The 19741-nt window shown below is 46.8% G+C and overlaps 1 protein-coding gene and 1 long non-coding RNA gene across 5 annotated transcripts in view; one reads left to right on the top strand and one right to left on the bottom strand.

Annotated features, from left to right (window-relative positions):
- PRDM11 (PR/SET domain 11) overlaps positions 1-4736 on the bottom strand; it is a 94865-nt gene extending 90129 nt beyond the window's left edge. Inside the window, exon 1 of one of the 4 annotated variants that reach the window (XM_061152273.1) lies at positions 4351-4736. In XM_061152273.1, coding sequence (XP_061008256.1) covers positions 4351-4515 — 165 coding nt within the window. In that variant the 5' untranslated portion in view covers positions 4516-4736. Of the gene's footprint in view, positions 1-3453; positions 3491-4350 lie in introns of those variants that run through there. The other 3 variants (XM_061152275.1, XM_061152277.1, XM_061152274.1) reach the window with 3 other exon arrangements.
- A 4132-nt stretch (positions 4737-8868) lies between these two features.
- LOC133054983 (uncharacterized) lies at positions 8869-18437 on the top strand. The gene is made up of 3 exons (XR_009692553.1): positions 8869-8929; positions 17810-17923; positions 18290-18437. It is a non-coding gene; the product is annotated as an uncharacterized LOC133054983 (long non-coding RNA).
- Positions 18438-19741: the final 1304 nt, after the last annotated feature.

Raw genomic sequence — 19741 nt, 5'->3', positions numbered from 1 at the left:
CCGTGAGAGATTGCAGTGGAGGGCTGGCCCTAACCAGGGAGGGCTTCCCTGAACAGGCGATGCTGAAGCTGAAAGATGAAGGATGAGGAGACCTGCACAGCTGAAATGGAATGCATGGCCAGGGCAGAGGAAACGTGAGTAAAGTACTACGTGAGGCTGAACATGATAAATGGAGGGGTTCAAGATGGTGTCCCCATGGGGTCTGAAGGGCAACTGAAGGATTCCAGAAGGCTTTTCAGGCAGGGGTTGACATACTCAGATTTATTTGTCAAAAAGATCACCCTGGCCACTGAGGATGAGCTTTTCCAAGCCTGTGTGTGTGTACTCATCTCTGCCTAGAATGCTCCCCCAGTCTCTGTATCAGTCAGGACAGGCTAGGTTATGCTGCAGTAAAAAACAACCCCCAAATCTAAGTGGCTTGAAAGAACAAAGGCTTAACCATCACTCATGCTGCACGTCCATCAAGGGGCACCGAGGGGCTCCACTCAGGGAGAGACACGGGGACCCAGGCCAGCAGAAGCAGCCACCAACCCTACCTCCTGCCAGATGCCACACCACAGGGAAAGAGCACTCAGGAGGGCCTCACGCCAGCAACCAGATGCCCTGGACCAGAAGTGGCATGGGCCACTGTAGTTCACAACTCACCAGCCAGTCACACAGCCCCGCCCAGCACAAGGGGAGCTGCAGTCAGTCCTACACGCACCTGCCTGGAGGAACTGGAAATATTTAGGGTGTGGCATTAAGCACCACCAGATACTCACTCCATCTTGCTGTCGCCCAACCTTAACTCATGCATTAGATCACAACTGGTTCAGTATTCCAGAAGGAGGGACCGACATGTGCAGGGAAGAACGGAGAGATCTAGGGAAGATGGAAGACGAGGCCGAGGAAAGGATAGGGCCCACATCACTCAGAGGCTTGTAAACCGTGGGAACAATTTGGTTCTTTATCTCACAAGTACTGTGAAGACTTTTCAACGCTTTATGCAGAAATGGGGAGTCTGTTGTGAGCTTCTTGGGAACAAATCACTCTGCCACCCTAAGACTGACGTGGAGGGGAGGTCACAGGTGGAGCTAGGGGGCTCGTGCTACTGTCTTGGGAATAGACAGCGGTGTTTGACCAAAATGCTAGGGAAGAGAAGACAGAGAGAAGTGGATGGATTCAATTTAATAGGCTGAAGTTCCCTAGATCTGGAGATACAGTGGATTGCAGTGTGGGAACGGAGACAGCAAGGTTTCTGCCTTAGGGACTAGCAAGATGGGGTAGCCTTGGCTAAGATGAGAGCCCTGGAGGTGGTTTAGGGAAGAAAATGATGGAACAGCCTCGGACTCTGTGTGTGGGTCATAACTGAGACAGTCAAGAGAACGAGCAGAGGAGGCAGCTGAATAAACAGGAATGACTCCTGCCTACTCATCCAGTGGTCTTCACTTCCTTCACACTTGCCAAGAACTCAGAACCAGGGGAACCCCCCTTCCCCCATTTAAGTCCAGGTGAGGAAAGATTCAGAAGCTAGAAGTCTTACTTGACACCAGAGACAACAAATTTATGAAACACATCAATGCAAAAGGTCAAGAGGACAGAACTGTAACTCAGGTCGGAGTAGTATGTAAGTGACAGCTGTGAGGGTTGATGAAGGACCCCTGGGGCCAGTGAGGGGAGCCCCCCATCTCTGAGCAGTCATTAGGGTAGGCAGCATGGATTCTGCCTCAGTTGCCCCTTGGAGGCCCCACCAAGTCTGGGACTGAATGGACCCGGGTGGGGCTTGTTGGGCAATTCTGATATTCCCTGGAGAGTGTTCTGCAATAATCCCAGGAAGAAAAATACTTCTTAACTCACTGTGGGTTGTGGGCTAGGCACTGTCTCTGTGCTGTCTCATTTCATCTCACAACCGCCTGCCCAGACAGGCTTTGTTGGCCCTACCTTAGGGATGGAGGAGCAAGATCCGAGAGGTCAAAGGTAACCGTGTCAAGTCCAAAGTCCCAGATCAGTATGAAGGGGAAGGAGGACTCCAATGGAGAAGCCCTTTTTCATTAAACTAAAGCAACCAGCCTGGGCTCTATTCCAGAGAGGAAGGTTTACAGACAGGTGCCTACAGAGGACTCTGCTCACCCACCTCTGAGAAAGTCAGTGAGCAAAAATAATGCCCCATTCTCCAGGGAAGGAAAGTTACATCTGCCCCGTGGATCTCATAACCCCAACCCCTTCCTTTCTCTCAAGGGGAAATGAGGGCGAAGGGCAGCTTGGGTGCCACAGGCATCATGCTTCATGGAAAATTCTTTTGCTACAGCACAGACAGAACCCCCAGTTTATAGGTTTACAGGTATCAAGAGTCCTGTCTCATTCTTCCCCCTGTCCCCGGGGACAAAGAGCTGGGTGTGTTTCCTTTCAGCCACTCTAAATTACATACAACAGCGTTACTCCACATGAAACAAGCGTCTGAGAAAGAAGAGAGGTTTAACATTTTTCTCCCTGAAGTCCCAGCCCATCCCGAGGGTGGTCTAAGCCCCTATCGCCCAACACCACCCCGACCAAGACACAAGCAACTTTTCCACCAGCACCGACCAGCGCTCAAGACATTCTGTATTCTCCTTGCAGTCACTTGCCTGGGGCGTGCTGGCCTTGACCGGAGAAAGGTCGTCGGCCGCCAAGTGCCTGCAGAGGAGACTACCTTGGGGATTGCGGAGGGGCGGGGTTGGAATGGAGGCTACACTACGGAGAGATTTCCCAAAGAGTCTACACCGCACCTGGGAAGCGAAATGTGTTAGAAGAAATGGCCCCCGGCGCGGCCACGTTTACCAGGTAACCGTGCACCGCGTTGCAAAGAGGGCCCCCACCGCACCCCAGCAGGCGTCGTGCCTCCCACGTCCGCGGCAACCCCAGTGGCCGAGCCCGAAGCGCGCCACCCACCCCCACCGCCCCCCGAGAACTAGGCCAGCCGCAGCGGCAGCGGCAGCGGCGAGCCGTCCAGCCAGCAGGCGCCCCGCCCCGCCCGTGTCTCCGCGTTCTCAGGCCGAACGCCCGGGGCCCGGGCGGCCGCTGCCATTGGTCGAAGGCCACGTCCGTCAGCGGGCGGCACGCCGGCGCAGAGCAAAGGCTACATTGTAACAAGGCGAGCGAGCGAGCGAGCGGGGCGCGGGCGGGGAGGAAGGAGGCGGAGGGGCGGCCCCCGAGTCCCGCAGCGGCGGCGGCGGCGGCGGCAGCTACCTGCCGAAGGGTTAACCCACCTCGGGCCGGGGCGAGCCGCACCCCCACCGCCACCACCACCCCGCTCCTGCGCCGCCCGGACCCCCCCGCGCCGCGGGCGCCGCACCCCCCGGCCGCCCGCCGCCCCCGCGGCCGCTCGCAGCCCCCGCCCCGGCGGCCCCCCGGCGCGCGCGTGCGCGCGCTGGCAAACTGCCGAGCGCTTTCCGAAGCCATTTTCAATGGCCACAGTGGCTACCGGGGCTGACTCACCTTCCCGGGAGCGCCGCGGCGGCCGCGGGGCCCGGGCGGCGCGGGCGGGCCCGGGCGGGCGGCTCGGCGGGGGCGGCGCGGCCCCGGCTGGCGGCCCCCGCGGCGGGAGCGGCCGCGCTGCGGGCGCGCTGGGCCCCGGCAAAGTTTCAGCGCCAGCCTCGGCGCGGCGGCGGCGGCGGCGACTCGCTGCTGCTCTCCTCCCCTGCTTTGACCACCATCTTATTAGTACAGGAAATGACATGGAAAACGGAAGAAAGCGGCGTTTGGGGCAGACGCGGACCCCCCAATTCAGGGGCCCGGAGCCGGGACTCAGCAGCCGCGCGTCCCAACCCGGCCCCGGGAGAAAACTCCCGGGGTCCCCTCGGCGCCCCCGCCCCGCGCCCTGCCTGGAGGGGAGCGGGGGTGGGGGGAACCTGGTTCCTCGAACCCAAAAGGACAGGGCGACTTTTATAAGCCAGCCCGCGGAGAAATCGAGAGGAAAAAAAAAAATAATGAAAAAAAGAAAAGGTTAAAAGAACTTTCGAACTGGGACACTTTTTTTTTTTTTTTGGTCGGAATTAAAAGTTCTAGAATTTTAAAAAGTCACTCATTGAGGGGGCTCCCTGGCTCCCCCACTTCTGTAGCTGCCCCTTGTGAACCAAACGGGGGAGCAAATGTGTTGATATTTTTAACCCTTTCTTGGCTCCGCTGCCCGCAACTGGCCCCCTCCTGATCCGGTTTAACCCTTTGAATGCCCAGCTATTCGGAAATACAAACTGAAGCTGTCAAGACAGGTGCATCCCGCTGAAAGCTGGGGAAGGGGGCTGGGGGGTTACATTTGAAACGTTTAACTGTTTCCGAGGGGCTGCGGTTTGAACGTCGCGAACCGCACGTGTTCTTCAAATCGGAATTTGTTACCGGAATTGAGATCCTGAGAACCGGACTTGCTGGTCCCGGGCTGTCTTGGAAAAGATGTTTAAATAGAAATCGCTTGCTTCGGTCCTCCATTTCTTCATCTGTGAAATGGGATTCAACATCGCAGAGCAAAAAGGTAGCAAGGAAAAGATCGGGCGGAATTTTCATAAAGACCGTGTTTAAAAGCTTGAAAGGCTTTATTCCAGGCTTAGAAACCTGACGGGTTAGGATGGAGTAGAGAACACCGCGGGATGGCGTAACCAAAACAATTACTCCCAAAATAACTGTGTTCTTCTGGCGTTGTCTGCAAGGCAAGGGGCCCAAGTGCGAGATCTCTCCTGTCAAAGGAGGCTCTGCTGCTCTGGCTCTGAAACCGAGGTGTAACCTCCAGTAGATGGTTGTCAGGTGGAATTTGACCTCAGGACCGCGCCTGGGCGGGGCGCTGCTTAGGGAGGGGCTTGCCGGCCGTCTGACATCCGCTGAAGCCCTGAAAGGCTTGGCACAGGAGGCCTCCAGTGGGTACCGCCCCGGGGAGATCTCCTCTCCAGGATAGAGTTCCCTGTCAGTTTCCCTGCTGGCTGGGAGCCTGAGTCCCAGATGGCATCCATGGTCAGACCCAAGGACATGCTCCTAGCTCTTGGAGTCTGGAAGTTGGGGGTTGAGGGGAGAAGCTCTGTACGTACCACATCTTTTATTTCCCTTGACTCTGCATCACAAACACACCTTCTTGAAATCCCTCTTCTTCTACTTCCTGTGTGATCTTGAGGATGGGACTTCCCTTCTCTGAGCCTCAGTTTCCTATCTGCAAAGTGGGACACACAGTTAACAACCCACATTGCCAGCTCCCTGTGAGGAGCCATGAAACTGTTTAAAGAGCCTAGCACCACACTGCTAATAGTAGTTGCTCAAGTAATGGTAATTAACATCAGAATTCTATGACTTTCAATATAACTATAAAAAGTTTCCTGAGTCTTTCTGCTCAGTGCCGGGCAGAGTGTTGGGTACTGGGGAGTACCAAGATTAGTTAGACCTGGTCCTTTTAGGAGGTCTTGGTCTGGCCAGGAGATGGAGGAGCTGGTAGTTAACTCAAATTAATTCAAGAATTAAGCTGGAGGCCAGGTGGTTGGGCAGGGAGAGGAAAGGACACCAAGGAGGAAGCCATGTATTCCTTTTGAGAAGGAGTCACCAAGGAAAGGGTGTCAGAGGTGGGCCCTGACGGGGGCTTGGAATTTCCACCAGTGCTAGGATGGTGTTCCAGGAAGGCAAACAGTGCTGGCAAAGACCTGCAAGTCTCAAAGCGGCAGGGTGTGTTACATGTGGCCAGCTATGACTGGACTCCAGAGTGGGTGGGGCAGAGGAGCCGACTCGAGGCCAGAAAGCCAAGAGGATAAAGAGAGAAGGTGGTCACAGCCTCCAAAAAGCAAAATGGTCTTTGAGAGAATGAGCTGAGGAGTGAGGCAAAGAGGGAATTTTTCCATGTGGTGCTGGTTTTCTGTTTAAATCTCCCCATCCATTTGGCCCAGTCTGGCTTCTCTTTGCCAGGAACAGTTGGCCTCCACGCTCCAACTCTGGAGTGAGGCTGGGTCCTCGGGCATTGCAGGCCAGGAGTCTCCAGTCGTCACACTCGGGAGGCACAGAGAGTCTGCGTGGTTCAGAGACTCAGGTCTGAGGTCCGGCCTGCCACCCCCTGGCCATGGAACCTGGGGCACGTGACTCTTCCTGTCTGGGCTCCGGCTTCTTCCTCTGTGACACAGAGTTTGGACCACTTGTTCCCTCAAGAAGCTGCCCTGTAGCCACATGATCAACACCACAGCTTGGGAAGGAATCTGAAACAAGACTGGGAGAGTTTCTAGGAGCCCAAGGCAGCCAAGGGCTGGCACGAATGCCCAGGGTCCGTGGGCAGAAAGTGGTAGTTACCTCGGGTGATTACCCCAGGGCCCGAAGGTAATCCCTGTAGACAAGTGGTCTGGACAAGGTGGGCCTTGTGAGGCTGGGCCTCAGCTTCCCTCTGTGGGCTGAGTTGGGCCTGAAGCACAGAAGTAATGATGAACAGGAGCCCCACTCAGATGCCCTGAGAACTAGTTGGGGGTCAGGTGGTACGAAGGGGGTTGAAGTGAATAGAGCACGTGACATACTTTCAGGGACCTTACCATTTGACTCTCTCAATAATCCAAGGCAATCAGCATCATCACTATTTTTGCAGAAAGGGAAATCATGCTCAGAGAGGTTAAGAAACTTGCCTGAGGCCACACAGCTAGTTAGAAGTGGGATAAGATTCAAACCCAGATCTGCCTGACTCCATTGCTCAATGCTGTCCACTCTTGAACATTTCTGGTTTGTCATCCTTCTCCATAATACAACTTTTCAGCCTAATGGTTGGTAAAATATTTGCCTGGTTTCTTTCTTGGGCATATCACACAATAGGAGCTGACCAGGACTTTGCGATGGGAGGTCAGGTTCTTCATCACTGCCCCCTACAAAAAATGTACCAACAATTCCAGTCACCTCTAGGTCCCTGTGAGGACATTGACATGTTCTAAGTGAACGATGCTCAGATCTTCGGAAAGAAAAGCTAATCTGCGACGTTTCCACCTGCTATTGATAACCCAAGTAAAATATAGATGCAACGAGCTGCGACTTAAATGCCCCCTGGATCACTGGAGATTGACTTCCATATTTGCTGTGAACCAACGATGCGTATTTATTGCATCAATCAATGACCCTTCTGAAAGCCTTGAGGGAGAAATTTCATTCAGGATTTAGTGCCTGGAAAAAACAGACTAAAGATCAACTGCATTTCCCTCGAGGAACTGGCAAGCGTCTCCCTTGCTAATGAGAAGAGCTGCATAACTGATCAGATTTCCCTTTTTACACAGGTTGCCAGGAAGCTCAGGGCCAGACTCCACCCCCATTCCCAGCAACTTTGGCAGTTGCTCTCTCCTTATTCCTCCTTTCCCACTTCTAATCCTACTGACTCAGCTTTGTTTTCTCTGCCTTTTATTAAAGATGCCTCCCCCCGACTTTTAATGACAAGAAATAAATATTTAAAATAAATCCACATTTGGAAGGGTTGCTGAAGGGAGTTGGATTCCATGGGCCTTGTGTTAAGCCAGGCATGGTTCTCTTCTGGTCTTGTCTTGTCCACTCTCCCAACAGCTGAGGGATTCCTCTCTTGGAAGGGAGGAGGGACTGGCTTATAACCAAGGGATTCCTCGCTCAGCTGCCGATGACGACTAAGAGCAAATGCCCTGGGTCAGATCATCGTGACTATTTTTTGGTTCTGCTGACAAACAGCTTGCCTCTCTCCTGTCAACTGCCCAGAAAGCACAAACCTCTGTCCCCTACCCGCCCCCACCCCCGCCAAGATGTCCCTCATTTGTACCTCCTGCTGAGTTTTGGCAGGAAATAGACTCCTCTTTTCTACAGAAGCCACTGCCCCTTATGGACTGTCTACCACATGCCCGGCAAAGTGAGATGACTAGGATGCAAGTTGAGGGTGAAAGAGCAGCTTTAGAACCTCAGACAGGGAAGGCCTCAGAGATGTGGCATCTCATGGGAGTCTTGATCAATGGGGAGGAGCCAGCCCCACCCACGGTTGAGTAGTTGAGTCCCCTCAGCAGAGGACACAGCCCATGCCAAGGCCCTGAAGCAGAAGCTAGCCAAGCTTGTTGTATGGCGTGGCCCAAGGTGAGCATAGTGTAGAAGGGGAGAGAGAGAAGGAGACGAGCAGGAGAAAGGATTGGATCTAGGCCATGCTTTTCCATGCATTGGATTATTTGGACATCAGTAGGAGCCAGTGATGGAGAAGGCAATGGCACCCCACTCCAGTACTCTTGCCTGGAAAATCCCATGGACGGAGGAGCCTGGTAGGCTGTGGTCCATGGGGTCGCTAAGAGTCGGAGACGACTAAGCGACTTCACTTTCACTTTTCACTTTCATGCATTGAAGAAGGAAATGGCAACCCACTCCAGTGTTCTTGCCTGGAGAATCCCAGGGACAGGGGAGCCCGATGAGCTGCTGTCTGTGGGGTCGCACAGAGTCGGACATGACTGAAGTGACTTAGCAGCAGCAGCAGCAGCAGGAGCCAGTGATGCTTTACAGCCGGGGACACGCAGGACCTCACTTATGTTTTCACACCATCACCTTGGCCGCCATGTGGCTGCTAACGTTGACCAAGTGCCAGGTGAGTGGGTAGGTGTGTTCATAAACCATGTTATTTAGCTGTCCCCCCTGCTCATGAGGTTGATGTGGACCTGTCTTTTTTTCTGGCTGCCCAGCCTCTGACTTCCCTTTCAGTGACTGGGGAAATTCCCACCCTTCTGCGCCCTGGAGAGACCCAGGGTGTGCCCGCCCCCATGCCCACTAGAGAATCTGAATACATCAAAAATTCCCTTCCAGGAGGTGCATAGGTCATGAAGGTGGGGTCCTTATAAATGAGATTTGCACCCTTATAAAAGAGACTTCAGAAAACTCCCCTGACCTTTCCACCAAGGAGAACGCAAACAGAAGATAGCCGTTCAAGAACCAGGAAGTGGATTCTCACTAGACCCAACCTGATCTTGGACTTCCAGCTTCCAGAACTGTGAGAAATAATTTTCTGTGGTTTTTAAGTTGCCAGTGGTGTTTTGTTATAGTAGCTCAAAGGTAAGGTACAGACACATGATGGAGCCTCAGCCAGTTAGATGAGTTCCCCCACCTTTGGACTGGAATCTAGTGACACATAGAGACATGGACCCTGGACGATCCTTTCTGGTGAGAGTTGGGGTGCACTAGAGTCAGTTCTCGAGGGCAGGAGTGCCTGTAGCTGGATACGGAAGAGTTGCAGGGGCTGGTGGTACAGGCCCCGGGAAGTACCTGTCGGCAGTATTGGGCAGCGTCCTCACTGGTTCTGTGGCTTGGTCTTGGCTGTGACTCTGTCTCTGTGCACCCCGCACTTGGTTCTTCAACTTTTCAGAGGGTCATGAGCTACCTTAACTCCTTTTAATAGGTTCCTTGTTGCTTAAATCAATGTTGTTGTTATTGTTATTCTTCAGTTGCTAAGTCATGTCCCACTGTTTGCAGCCCCATGGGCTGTAGCTCTGTCCATGGAATTCTACAGGCAAGAATACTGGAGTGGAGAGCCATCCCCTTCTCCAGGGCATCTTCCCTACCTCACGGTCTCTGAGAACCAGGAATCCTGGGAGCAGCTTGACAGGCTGGTTCTGGCTCAGAATCACTCGCGAGGTTGCAGTCGGGTTGTCAGCTGGGCTGAAGGCTTGCCTGGGGCTGGGGAGTCCACTTCCAAACTCTCTCACATGTAGGATAACCCATGATGCAAGTTTGCCTGGGAATGAGGAGGATTCCCAGGATATGGAATTTTCAGCTTTAAAAGCAGGTTGGCTTCAGGCAAACCAGGGCAAGCTGATCACCCTATTCCTGTGGTTGTTGAAGAGAGAGCTTAGATTCTTGATTTGGGCATCTCAGTAGGACTACTCCTGATAGGGCAGCTGGTCTTTCTTGGAGTGAATGATCAGAGAGATAGAGGCAGAAGAAAGTAATCATCTTTTATAACCTAATTTCAGACTGTCATACCATTCCTTCTACTGTATTCTACTGTCAGCTACAAATTGCTGCTTTTCAAGGGCATTTAAAATTCTTAAAGAGCTAGGAATATCAGACCACCTTATCTGTCTCCTAAGAAACCTGTATGCTGGTCAAGAAGCAACAGTTAGAACCTTACCTGGAACAACTGACTGGTTCAAAATTGGGAAAGGAGTAGGACAAGGCTGTATATTGTCACCCTGTTTATTTAACTTATATGCAGAGTACATCATGTGAAATGCTGGGCTGGATGAATCATAAGCTTGAATCAAGATTGCCAGGAGACATATCAACAACCTCAGATATTCAGATGACACCACTCTAATGGCAGAAAGTGAAGAGGAACTAAACAGCCTCTTGATGAGGGTGAAAGAGGACAGTGAAAAAGCTGGCTGAAAACTCAGCATTCAAAAAACTAAGATCAGTCCCATCACTTCATGGCAAATAGAAGGGGAAAGTGGAAGCAGTGACAGATTGTTTTCCTGGGCTCCAAATCACTGCTGATGGTGACTGCAACCACAAAATTAAAAGATGCTTGCTCCTTGGAAGGAAAGCTGTGACAAACCTAGACAGTATATTAAAAAACAGAGACGTCACTTTGCCAACAAAGGTCCGTATAGTCAAAGCTATTGTTTTTCCAGTAGTCATGTTCAGATAAGAGAATTGGACCATAAAGAAAGCTGAGCACCGAAAAACTGATGCCTTCAAATTGTGGTGCTGGAGAAGATTCTTGAGTAATTGAACGACAAGGGCATTTGCCATCTGCCTCTGCAGAGATTGAACCCAGTGCTGCGGCAGCTCTTGACCTTCAACATGCCCCAAGGGAATTCAGGGTGGAGAGTGAGGCAAGTCTGTGCTCCCGGGAAACTGGTGGAACAGGTCTTTGTTGTTATTCAGTAGCTAATTCGTGTCTGACTATTTGCCACCCCATAAACTGCAGCATACTAGGCTTCCCTGTCCTTCACAGTCTCCTAGAGTTTGCTCAAACTCATGTCCATTGAGTCAGTGATGCCATCCATCCATCACATCCTCTGTTGCCCCCTTCTCCTCCTGCCCTCAATCTTTCCCAGCATCAGGGTCTTTTCCAGTGAAAAGATGTTTTTCGCATCAGGTGGCCAAAGTATTGGAGCTTCAATTTCAGCATCAGTCCTTCCAATGGATAGTCAGGGTTGATATCCTTTAGGATTGACTGGTTTGGTCTCCTTGCTGTCCAAGGACTCTCAAGAGTCTTCTCCAGCACCATAATTTGAAAGCAACAATTCTTTGGCGCTCAGCCTCCAGACACCCTTAGACGTATATTTTATGTGCTTCTCTCATTATTTCTTTGAAATTATTTCCAGAAGTGGACAAAGCATGTGCCCAGCTTCACATCCTGAAAAATTTTGCCAAATTGCCCTCCAGAAAAGTTGTACCAATGTCAGTTCTCACTGGCTTTGTGAGAGCCTGCTTGTTTCTCTAAACCCTTACACTGAACATCATCCATCTGCTTTATCTTCAGTAATTTGATGTGAGAGTGATCTGTCTCATTGTTTGTTTAAATCAGATGGTACTGATAGCAAGATGAGCATTTTTCTTGTGTCTCATTTGTGAATTGCTTGATCACATGCTTTGTCTAAATTTGGGATCTTGTGTCTTTTTATTGATTCATAAATGTAGCTTACATATTAAGGATAAAAAAAGTCTTTGAAATTTCTATCACTATTTTCTCAATTCAGAAATATTTGTAAATGTATTTGTGATGTTTTTTGCTATATGGAAATTTAAAGGTTTTGGTTTCCTGCTGTCAGAAAGACCTCCTTCAGAAAATTATAAAAATATTCTCTTAGATTTTCTTCTAATTTTAATATTAAAAAAAAAATCTGGCCCACCTGGGATTTATTTTGGTGCAGAGTGTAACATGGAGATTTAACTTTTTTTTCCTTAGTGAATAAGTAGTTGTCCTAACACCAATTACTGGGTAATTCATCCATTTCTCATTGTTTTACAGTGCCATCTGTATCCCATGCTAAATTTCTATACCATACACAAGCCTATTTCTTCTCTATTATGTATCACTGATTGTTTATCTATTTGCACAGTACCAAACTGGTTCCAATTACTATAGCTTTATAGTCTATTTTAGTATTAGACAGGACACAGCCTCTACTTAATTAACTTGATCTAATTCCCAGAGGCAGAGATTTTAACTCCTAGATGATATTTGCCTTCATATTCCAAGTTATATGTTTATAGTGCTAGCTTTTGAATAAGTCATTTCAAACATTATCTGCTGATTTTCTGACACGGAAGATGAGTCTTCCATTCATTTACACTCCCGATTCCCTGATGCCCCCCATCCAACACCACCTTGGGCTCAATCTGGTAACATCTTAATGGTGACTTGTGTCCCTACCAAGTGTTTTCATTGTAATGAGCATGTCAGTGTTGTGAATTGCTAAGCCAAGAACACACTGTTATTAAATTACCTTGATTTTATAGCTTTTTGTTCTTCCTAGAGTTCATAATAGACCCATTTTTTTTGCATTTGCTTTGTTTTTTTAACATCTAAGATTTTATTCTAACACTGTAGAATGCTTTTCACTACAATTTTCAACATCCTCAGACTTTTTAGATTATCTATTAGAGCCTTTTGTTTTTTCCTACACTTTTTTTCTTACATGGTGGATTAGAAATCTTTCTGATAAGAGTCAGATGGTGAATACTATAGGCTTTATGCACTGCCTGGACTCTCTGTCACATATTCCTGGTTTTTACTATATTATGTATTTGTTTTTACAACTCTTTGTTCAGGATGTTTCGAGATTCATTTATGTTGTTGCTTGAGCCAGCGGTTTGTCCATTTTTAGTATTGAGTAGCATTTCATTCCATTGATATACCACACGTTTTTGTTTTTGTTTTTTTTGTACTTTTTGGGAGATTTCCATGACCTTGTCTTTCAACACTTAAACCTTTTCTTAAAAAATTTAACTCCGGGGACTTCCCTGGCAGTCCAGTGGTTAAGACTCCCTGCTTCCACCACAGGGGGCACGGGTTAGATCCCTGATCTGGGAACTAAGATCCTGCATGCTGTGTGGGGTGAGGCCAATATATGTGTGTGTGTGTGTGTGTGTGTGTATAAATATGTATATATTCAGCTTTCATTGTCTGAATTTCCATCAAGAAAGAGGATTTCTTGCTCTTTGTTTCTTATAGCCTCTTTTCTTTCTAATGGAGGCAATGTTTGTTCTTTAGAAATATCCTCTTCCCCCTCCTATTCTGTGAATTAGCTGCTTTCTTCAACTTCTTTCTCTCCTATTTATTGTATTCTCTTTCATGTTAGGATTGTCTTCAAATGTCCAATGATCCTTGTCTGCCTTTTCATATTTGAGAGCGAAGCGCCAAGTGTCCTCTGGGAGGCGTCAGGAGGGTGGCATTTGTGCACAGGGCTTACTGGAAGCTGAAGTTGGCCGAGTCCCCTGGTGGCATAAGTCTTCACTTCATTTATAAAGAATGTTCCTCCACCCTGCTACCAGGGGATGTGTGTGCAGGGGACATGGGTGGGAGTTGGGGGCAGTAAGTCCAGTCCTGGGCTGACTTCAAAGTGATGCCAGAGCAGAGGGACCTCTAGTTTGGGACCTGATTGAGGAGGAAGTTGGAGGTCTCCGATGTCTCCTTACTCATCTGTTTTCAATTCAGCACCTTTCCACCTTCCTCAGTGCCTGCTGAAACCAAGTTAGACTTTCTGTGTCCATTTCTTTAGAAAAGGAATCTCTAGTGGTCTTCAGGAACAGGAGAAGGATAGCCCCTTGGCTGCCAAGTGTGTGCTTGGGACGGGTAATCTTGGGGTCTCACTGCATCTCGTATAAGGTTTAGAAAAAAATATCCCTTTATTTTCAGCCACAGGCTTCACCACAACCTTCTTAGGGACCTGGTCCTTTCTATTCCCGAGCCTTTCGGTGGTGGTGAACAAACTGGCTTCCTCCTTTCCTGTGGCCCCCACTGGACCCTTAGATTTGATTCTTGCTCCTCTGGTTCTGCGTCTCTTCCTCCAGCCCCCTCCCATCTGCTCACCTAGAGACCTTAGGTTTCTGATGCATCCTCTTCTCATGCAAGGTGGATTTAGTGTTGCTTTTTTTTTTTTTTTTCCCTACTTTTGGTTTGGGCTGATCTTTAAGATGAGACGAGGTGGAAACTCTGCACTTTACCTTAATTGGTAGGCACCCATTAATCTTAAATGGAAAATTTGTCTGTCATCATCCAGGTATCATTTCAAGTAAACTTTAAAGTTGACAGTTTCTCCTTCTTTCCACCCCCCACCCCCTCAAAAATATCTCATTCGGATTTTTTATTTTTAGAACATAGGTTTTATTTTTTTTTAACAGTTTTAGATTTACAAAAAAATTGCAAAGATATATCACAGAGCGTTTCCATATATTCCTCACTCAGTTTCTCCTATTGACATCTTTCATCAGTGTGGGACACTGGTTGCAATTCGTGAACCAATGTTGATACATTATTATTAATTGAAGTTCACAATTTATTGAGATGTCATTACTTTTGGCCTAGAGTCATTCTTCTGTTCCCAGATTCCACACAGGAGACTACATCTCCTTGGGCTGCTCTTGACTGTGACAGCTTCTCGGGCTTTCTTTCTCTTTGATGGCCTCAATTTTGAGGAGCACTGGTCAGGCGTTTTGTAGAATGCCTCTCTATCATAGTTTATCTGACGCCTTTCCCAAGTTTAGAGCGGGATGATGGGTTTGGGGGAGGAAGCCATCAGGATTTTGATGAAATGCCATACAATTGATAGAATAATTGGAGGAGAATTGACATTTCTACAATATCGAGTTTTCCTTCAGGGATGTGGCCCGTTTCTCCTTTGTATTCAAGACTTCTTTTACAATCTTCAGTCAGGTTTTATAGTTTGCTTCTTATGAACCTAATATACTGCTTGCTAGGCTTATTCCCAGATATTTTATAGCATTTTCTGCTCTTGTGGGTAAGATCTCCACAATTACTTTTACTTTCTACTTTGTCCTTGCTGTTACGTTGGAAAGCCACTGACTTGTATAAATGTATATTCTGACTAGCTATCACATATTATTTATAACAGTTTTGAGTTGATGCTCTTGAATTTTTTTGATAAGGTCTCACGAAAATAATTACTTTGGCTCATCCTTTTAAATATTCGTGAATTTTAGTCAGTTTTCTTATGTTATCACATCAGCTTCAAACAGTGATGATTAGGAGTGGGGACAGTGTTTTGTTCCTGGTGCCGGGTTTTCACCTGCTTTTATGTCTTCTCTGAGTGCTGTGTGCTAAGTCACTTCAGGTTTGTCAGACTCTTTGTGACCCTATAGACTGTAGTCCTCCAGGCCCCTCTGTCCATGGGATCCTCCAGGCAAGAATACTGGAGTGGGTTGCCATTTCCTCCTCCAGGGGATCTTTCCGACCCAGGGATTGAACCCACGTCTCCTGTGTCTCCTGTATTGACAGGGGGGTTCTTTACTACGGGCGCCATCTGGGAAGCCTATAGGTTTCTGATAATCTCTTTCTTATCCTCTCCTCCTATTCCTATTTTAGTAGGAGCTTATATGAGCAATGAAAATTGAGTTGTATCAATACCTTCTTTTGGTATGTCAGAATTAGTAGCTATTTTTTTCTACATCATCCTCTTATGTAATTATTTAGCCATAATTATATCAATAGCTTCATGGTGCCAGTGTGCTTCCTAGCCCAGGCTGCCTGGAGGGAAACTCTGCCAGCCTTTTTCCCATACAGTTGGGGCACAGCTCACCTAAGTCTCCTTATACCTCTGGCCACCCTCAAGGGCAAAGCACACATACAGAGATCAAAGGACGACTCGCCTACACAGTTGTTGAGGGAGCTCACATCAGCTACTGATGGTGATCAATCCAGTCCTTTGTTTATAAGTCCTTTTGTTTATAAGGGACAGATAATGAAAACCCATTTGATGTGTGAAGAGAATCAATAGCCTAAACTGAATAGTCAGACCAAATGGCCCATGCTGAAGTAGAGTTAATGCAGGAAACAGAAGAAGACTTTAAACAATCTACTCCTAAGTTCTTTAAGATTCATGAGCATATTGCATTGATAAATAATCTCCAGCTGTTACAAAAAGGAAGCAAATGAAAACAAAAAGTTATTGAGACGAACATAAACCTGATTCCACAACTAAGAAAACTCACTCATACCAAAGTCTATAACATTAGCAATCTATAAAAATGTTATGGAAATATAGTTGATTTACAATGCTGTGTTAATTTCTGCTGTACAGAAAAGTGATTCTGATATATACATATTCTTTTTCATATTCTTTTCCAAATGCTTTATCACAGACTGTTGATATAGTCCATCCTCCCCTGTGCTATACAGTAGGACCTTGTTGTTTGTCCATCTTGTATATAATATTTTGCATTTGCTAGTCCCAGACTCCCAATCCTCCCCTTTGCCACCCATGCTCCATTGGCAAACACAAGTCTGTTCAATACCAGCAATTTGACTGCAACAGTAGTGAAAGTGAAGTCCCTCAGTCGTGTCTGACTCTTTGCGGCCCCATGGACATTAGCCTACCAGGCTCCCCCATCCATGGGATTTTCCAGGCAAGAGTACTGGAGTGGGTTGCCATTTCCTTCTCCAGGATATCTTCCCGACCCAGGGATTGAACCTGGGTCTCCCGCATTGTAGGCAGACGCTTTACCGTCTGAGCCACCAGGGAAGAATGCAATAATATATCAAAGGGATTACTTAACTTGACATATTTTACTCTAGAAATTCAAAGATGATTTGAGAAATATCAAAACCAATAATGCATTGAACTTTTGCAAAGTATTGCAGATAGAGGATTCCCATCTTAGTTTTGGTGGTTGTGGGACTGCTCAGGTGGCAAAGACCCATTTGACTTAATGCACTACCTGCACCAAATGAGACCTTAGAATTGGGGTGTGTGCTGAGGCCAGTTTCTTTGTGTGGAGCATCTAAGTTGCCAGTTCTTAGATGGCTCCTCGTTAATTATACTTCCAGCCTCCGCTATATGCTCTTCGAGAATGTGTATGTAGTTAGTACTATAGTTAGTGCTGCCGGTACCAGTAGCAGAAGGAAAGGAGTTATCAGAAAAGGAGATTTCACTGCTGTGTTGAGCTCCATTGGCCAGCCTCAGAACCCCAACTAAAACTAGTTTGAGGAAAAGAAAAACACATTGGCTAGTGTAACTAAGAAAAAAAATCTAGTGTGGGCTTCAGGCATGGCAGGCTCTGGGTGTTCAAACAATGTCACCAGGAATATATCTTTATCCATCTCCTTTCCCATGAAAAGAAAAGTTGTGGACAGAAAGTTATGAGGGACACATAGAACAAGATATCCTGAGAACCAAAACAGTAGAGCATTCAGAAAGAGAAAGTAACCAATAGAGTTAAATGCAATAAAGACATGCAGTAAGATAAGAACTTGAGGAGATCCTGAGATTTCGTGATAGGAGGTCACTGTCCTTGGCAAGAGAAGTTTCAGTGGTATGCCAGGGAAGACAAGAATAAGAATGAGTTGAGGAGAAAATTAGACGTGAGAAATTAGAAGGAAAAACAAAAGACATGTAGATTAATCTTTTGAGCTATTTAGATAAAATGCAGTGGAGAGAAAGGGCAGGGTTAAAGGTTGTTTTTGGTTTAAGGATGGGAGAAGTCTGGGCATGTTTCCAGCCCATGGGACTGGAGCCAGTGAAGAAGGCAAGGTCAAAGGTACAGCAGAGAGATGATACCACAGAGAGAAATTTACCTTTAATTTGGGGGTGGTTTGGGGGAGTGGGTGACCCATCCCCAGACCAGCTGTTACTCCTCTCTCCCCAGTAAGATGGCTGAGCCTTTGGTGTCTCTCACTCCTGCTCAGCCTTTGCTGTCTCCTGGATGACTTCAGGAACTGGAGCTGTGTATCCATCAGGCGATTTCCAGAGCATTCACTGCTGTGTTTAGGAGCTTCTCCATGGTTAGCTGGATGACCTTGGTAAGTTGAACAAGCTTGGTAAGTTGCTCTCTTTCTGGGTTTCCTGTAAGAGATTGACCTCAATGTACTTAGAAGTTCTTCCCATTAGAGCATCATTTTGAAGCCAGATTTTGAATAGCCCAGGGGCAGATTGTGAGAGGATCATGGAACAAAATGGAAATAGAAATAGAAAGGAAATGACTGTAGCTTCTTAAACCATCATTCTACTTTTTAGAAACATATCTTTCCAATCTACAAAGTTCTAGGGGAGTAGTTGAATGATTCTCAAGGTCATTTTCATTTTTAAAGTATTATTTTTAAAAAAATTGGAATTTTCTTTGAGTAATGAGAGCTCATTCTCCTGTCCCTCTCCCATGATTGGTTTAGGCATGGACAGTTTGGCCAGAGAGATACAGCAGAGACGACTTTGAGGAGATGTTTCTCCTGTTCTAAGAGATCCACGGGAGGTGATGGTCCTCTTTCCACCTAGACTTGGCTCTGTGAGGGGGAAATTCTGGAAGCCACCGCAACCATTTACCAAGCAAGAAGGGACTAGACTGAGAATAAAAATCAACACCCAGGAAGAAACTCAGGTCCTGGAAACATTATTGAACAACTTAATTAGCCAACCCTTATTTTGGAACTCCTGTAACGTGAGGTAATAAATTGCCCTTAATGTTGGAACAAGTTTTAGGTGAGTGTTTTTTATTTGCAGCTGAAAGCGTTCTAACTGTTGTAAATAGCATCATGTTGCATGTATTATTTTGAGCATGCTCTTCTCATTGAGCAATATGCCATGAACACTTTCACAAGTCAGTAATTTTTTGCCCCAATAGGACTTTTAATAGCTGCATTGTATTCAATATATTGCGAGAAATTTAGGTGTTAATAATTCTTTTTTTTACCATGGTAAATAATGGTGCAATGATTTTGATGACACCTTTTGATGACATCTTTGTGTATTTATCTGGTTTAGGGATAATTTAGAGAAGAATTCATGAGCAAATATTAATAGCATATGTACTATTAAGATTTTTCCTTAAATTTCCCTCCAAAACTTTGCATTGATTTTTAATTATACCAACAAAGAATGAGTATGCTCATTTCCCCCCTCCCATTATAATTAACTTTCCTTAGTAGCATTCTATCTTTTAATTTTTCACTGATGTATAACATACACATAGAAAATTGCACAAATCCTATTTTTGCTCCTAAATTGTACCCTCTATATAACCAACATCCAAGCCAAGAAACAGGACAATTCCAGCCCCAAAGGCCCCTTGGTGCATTCACTGCCCCAGAGACAACCACTACTCAGCTTCTATCACAAGTGAGTTTTGCCAGTTTGAACTGCATGCAAACAGAACTTTATAGTATGTGGATTCTGACGTCTACTCCTTGGGATTATCATTACATCGGAGATTCACCCATATTGTTGAAAACACAGAAGTTTGCCCCTTGCATTGGTGTGCAATGTTCACATGTATGAATATACCAGTGATCCATTTCACTGTTGATGGACATTTAACTTTTGTCCAATTCTTGGCTATTTTGAACAAAGCTGCTATAAACGTTTTTGTGCCTTTTTTGATGGACATGAACTAATATCTCTTGGATAGTTACCTAGGATTCAGATTGCTGGATGATAGGGTAAGTATATGTTTAACTTGATGCAAAATTTTCAGAGTTCTCTAAATTAATCATATCAATTTACTTTCCCCAAACCAATATATGAGAGAGTCCCAAATGTTCCACATAACTGGCAACATTTAGTATTATCAAGCTTTATTTTTCCTCATTTTAGATATGTAGTCATGTCTCCTTGTGGCTTTATATTGT

Source organism: Dama dama, chromosome 1, assembly GCF_033118175.1.
Source record: "Dama dama isolate Ldn47 chromosome 1, ASM3311817v1, whole genome shotgun sequence".
Lineage (NCBI taxonomy): Eukaryota > Metazoa > Chordata > Mammalia > Artiodactyla > Cervidae > Dama > Dama dama.
This window is presented reverse-complemented; position numbering and strand designations above follow the sequence as displayed.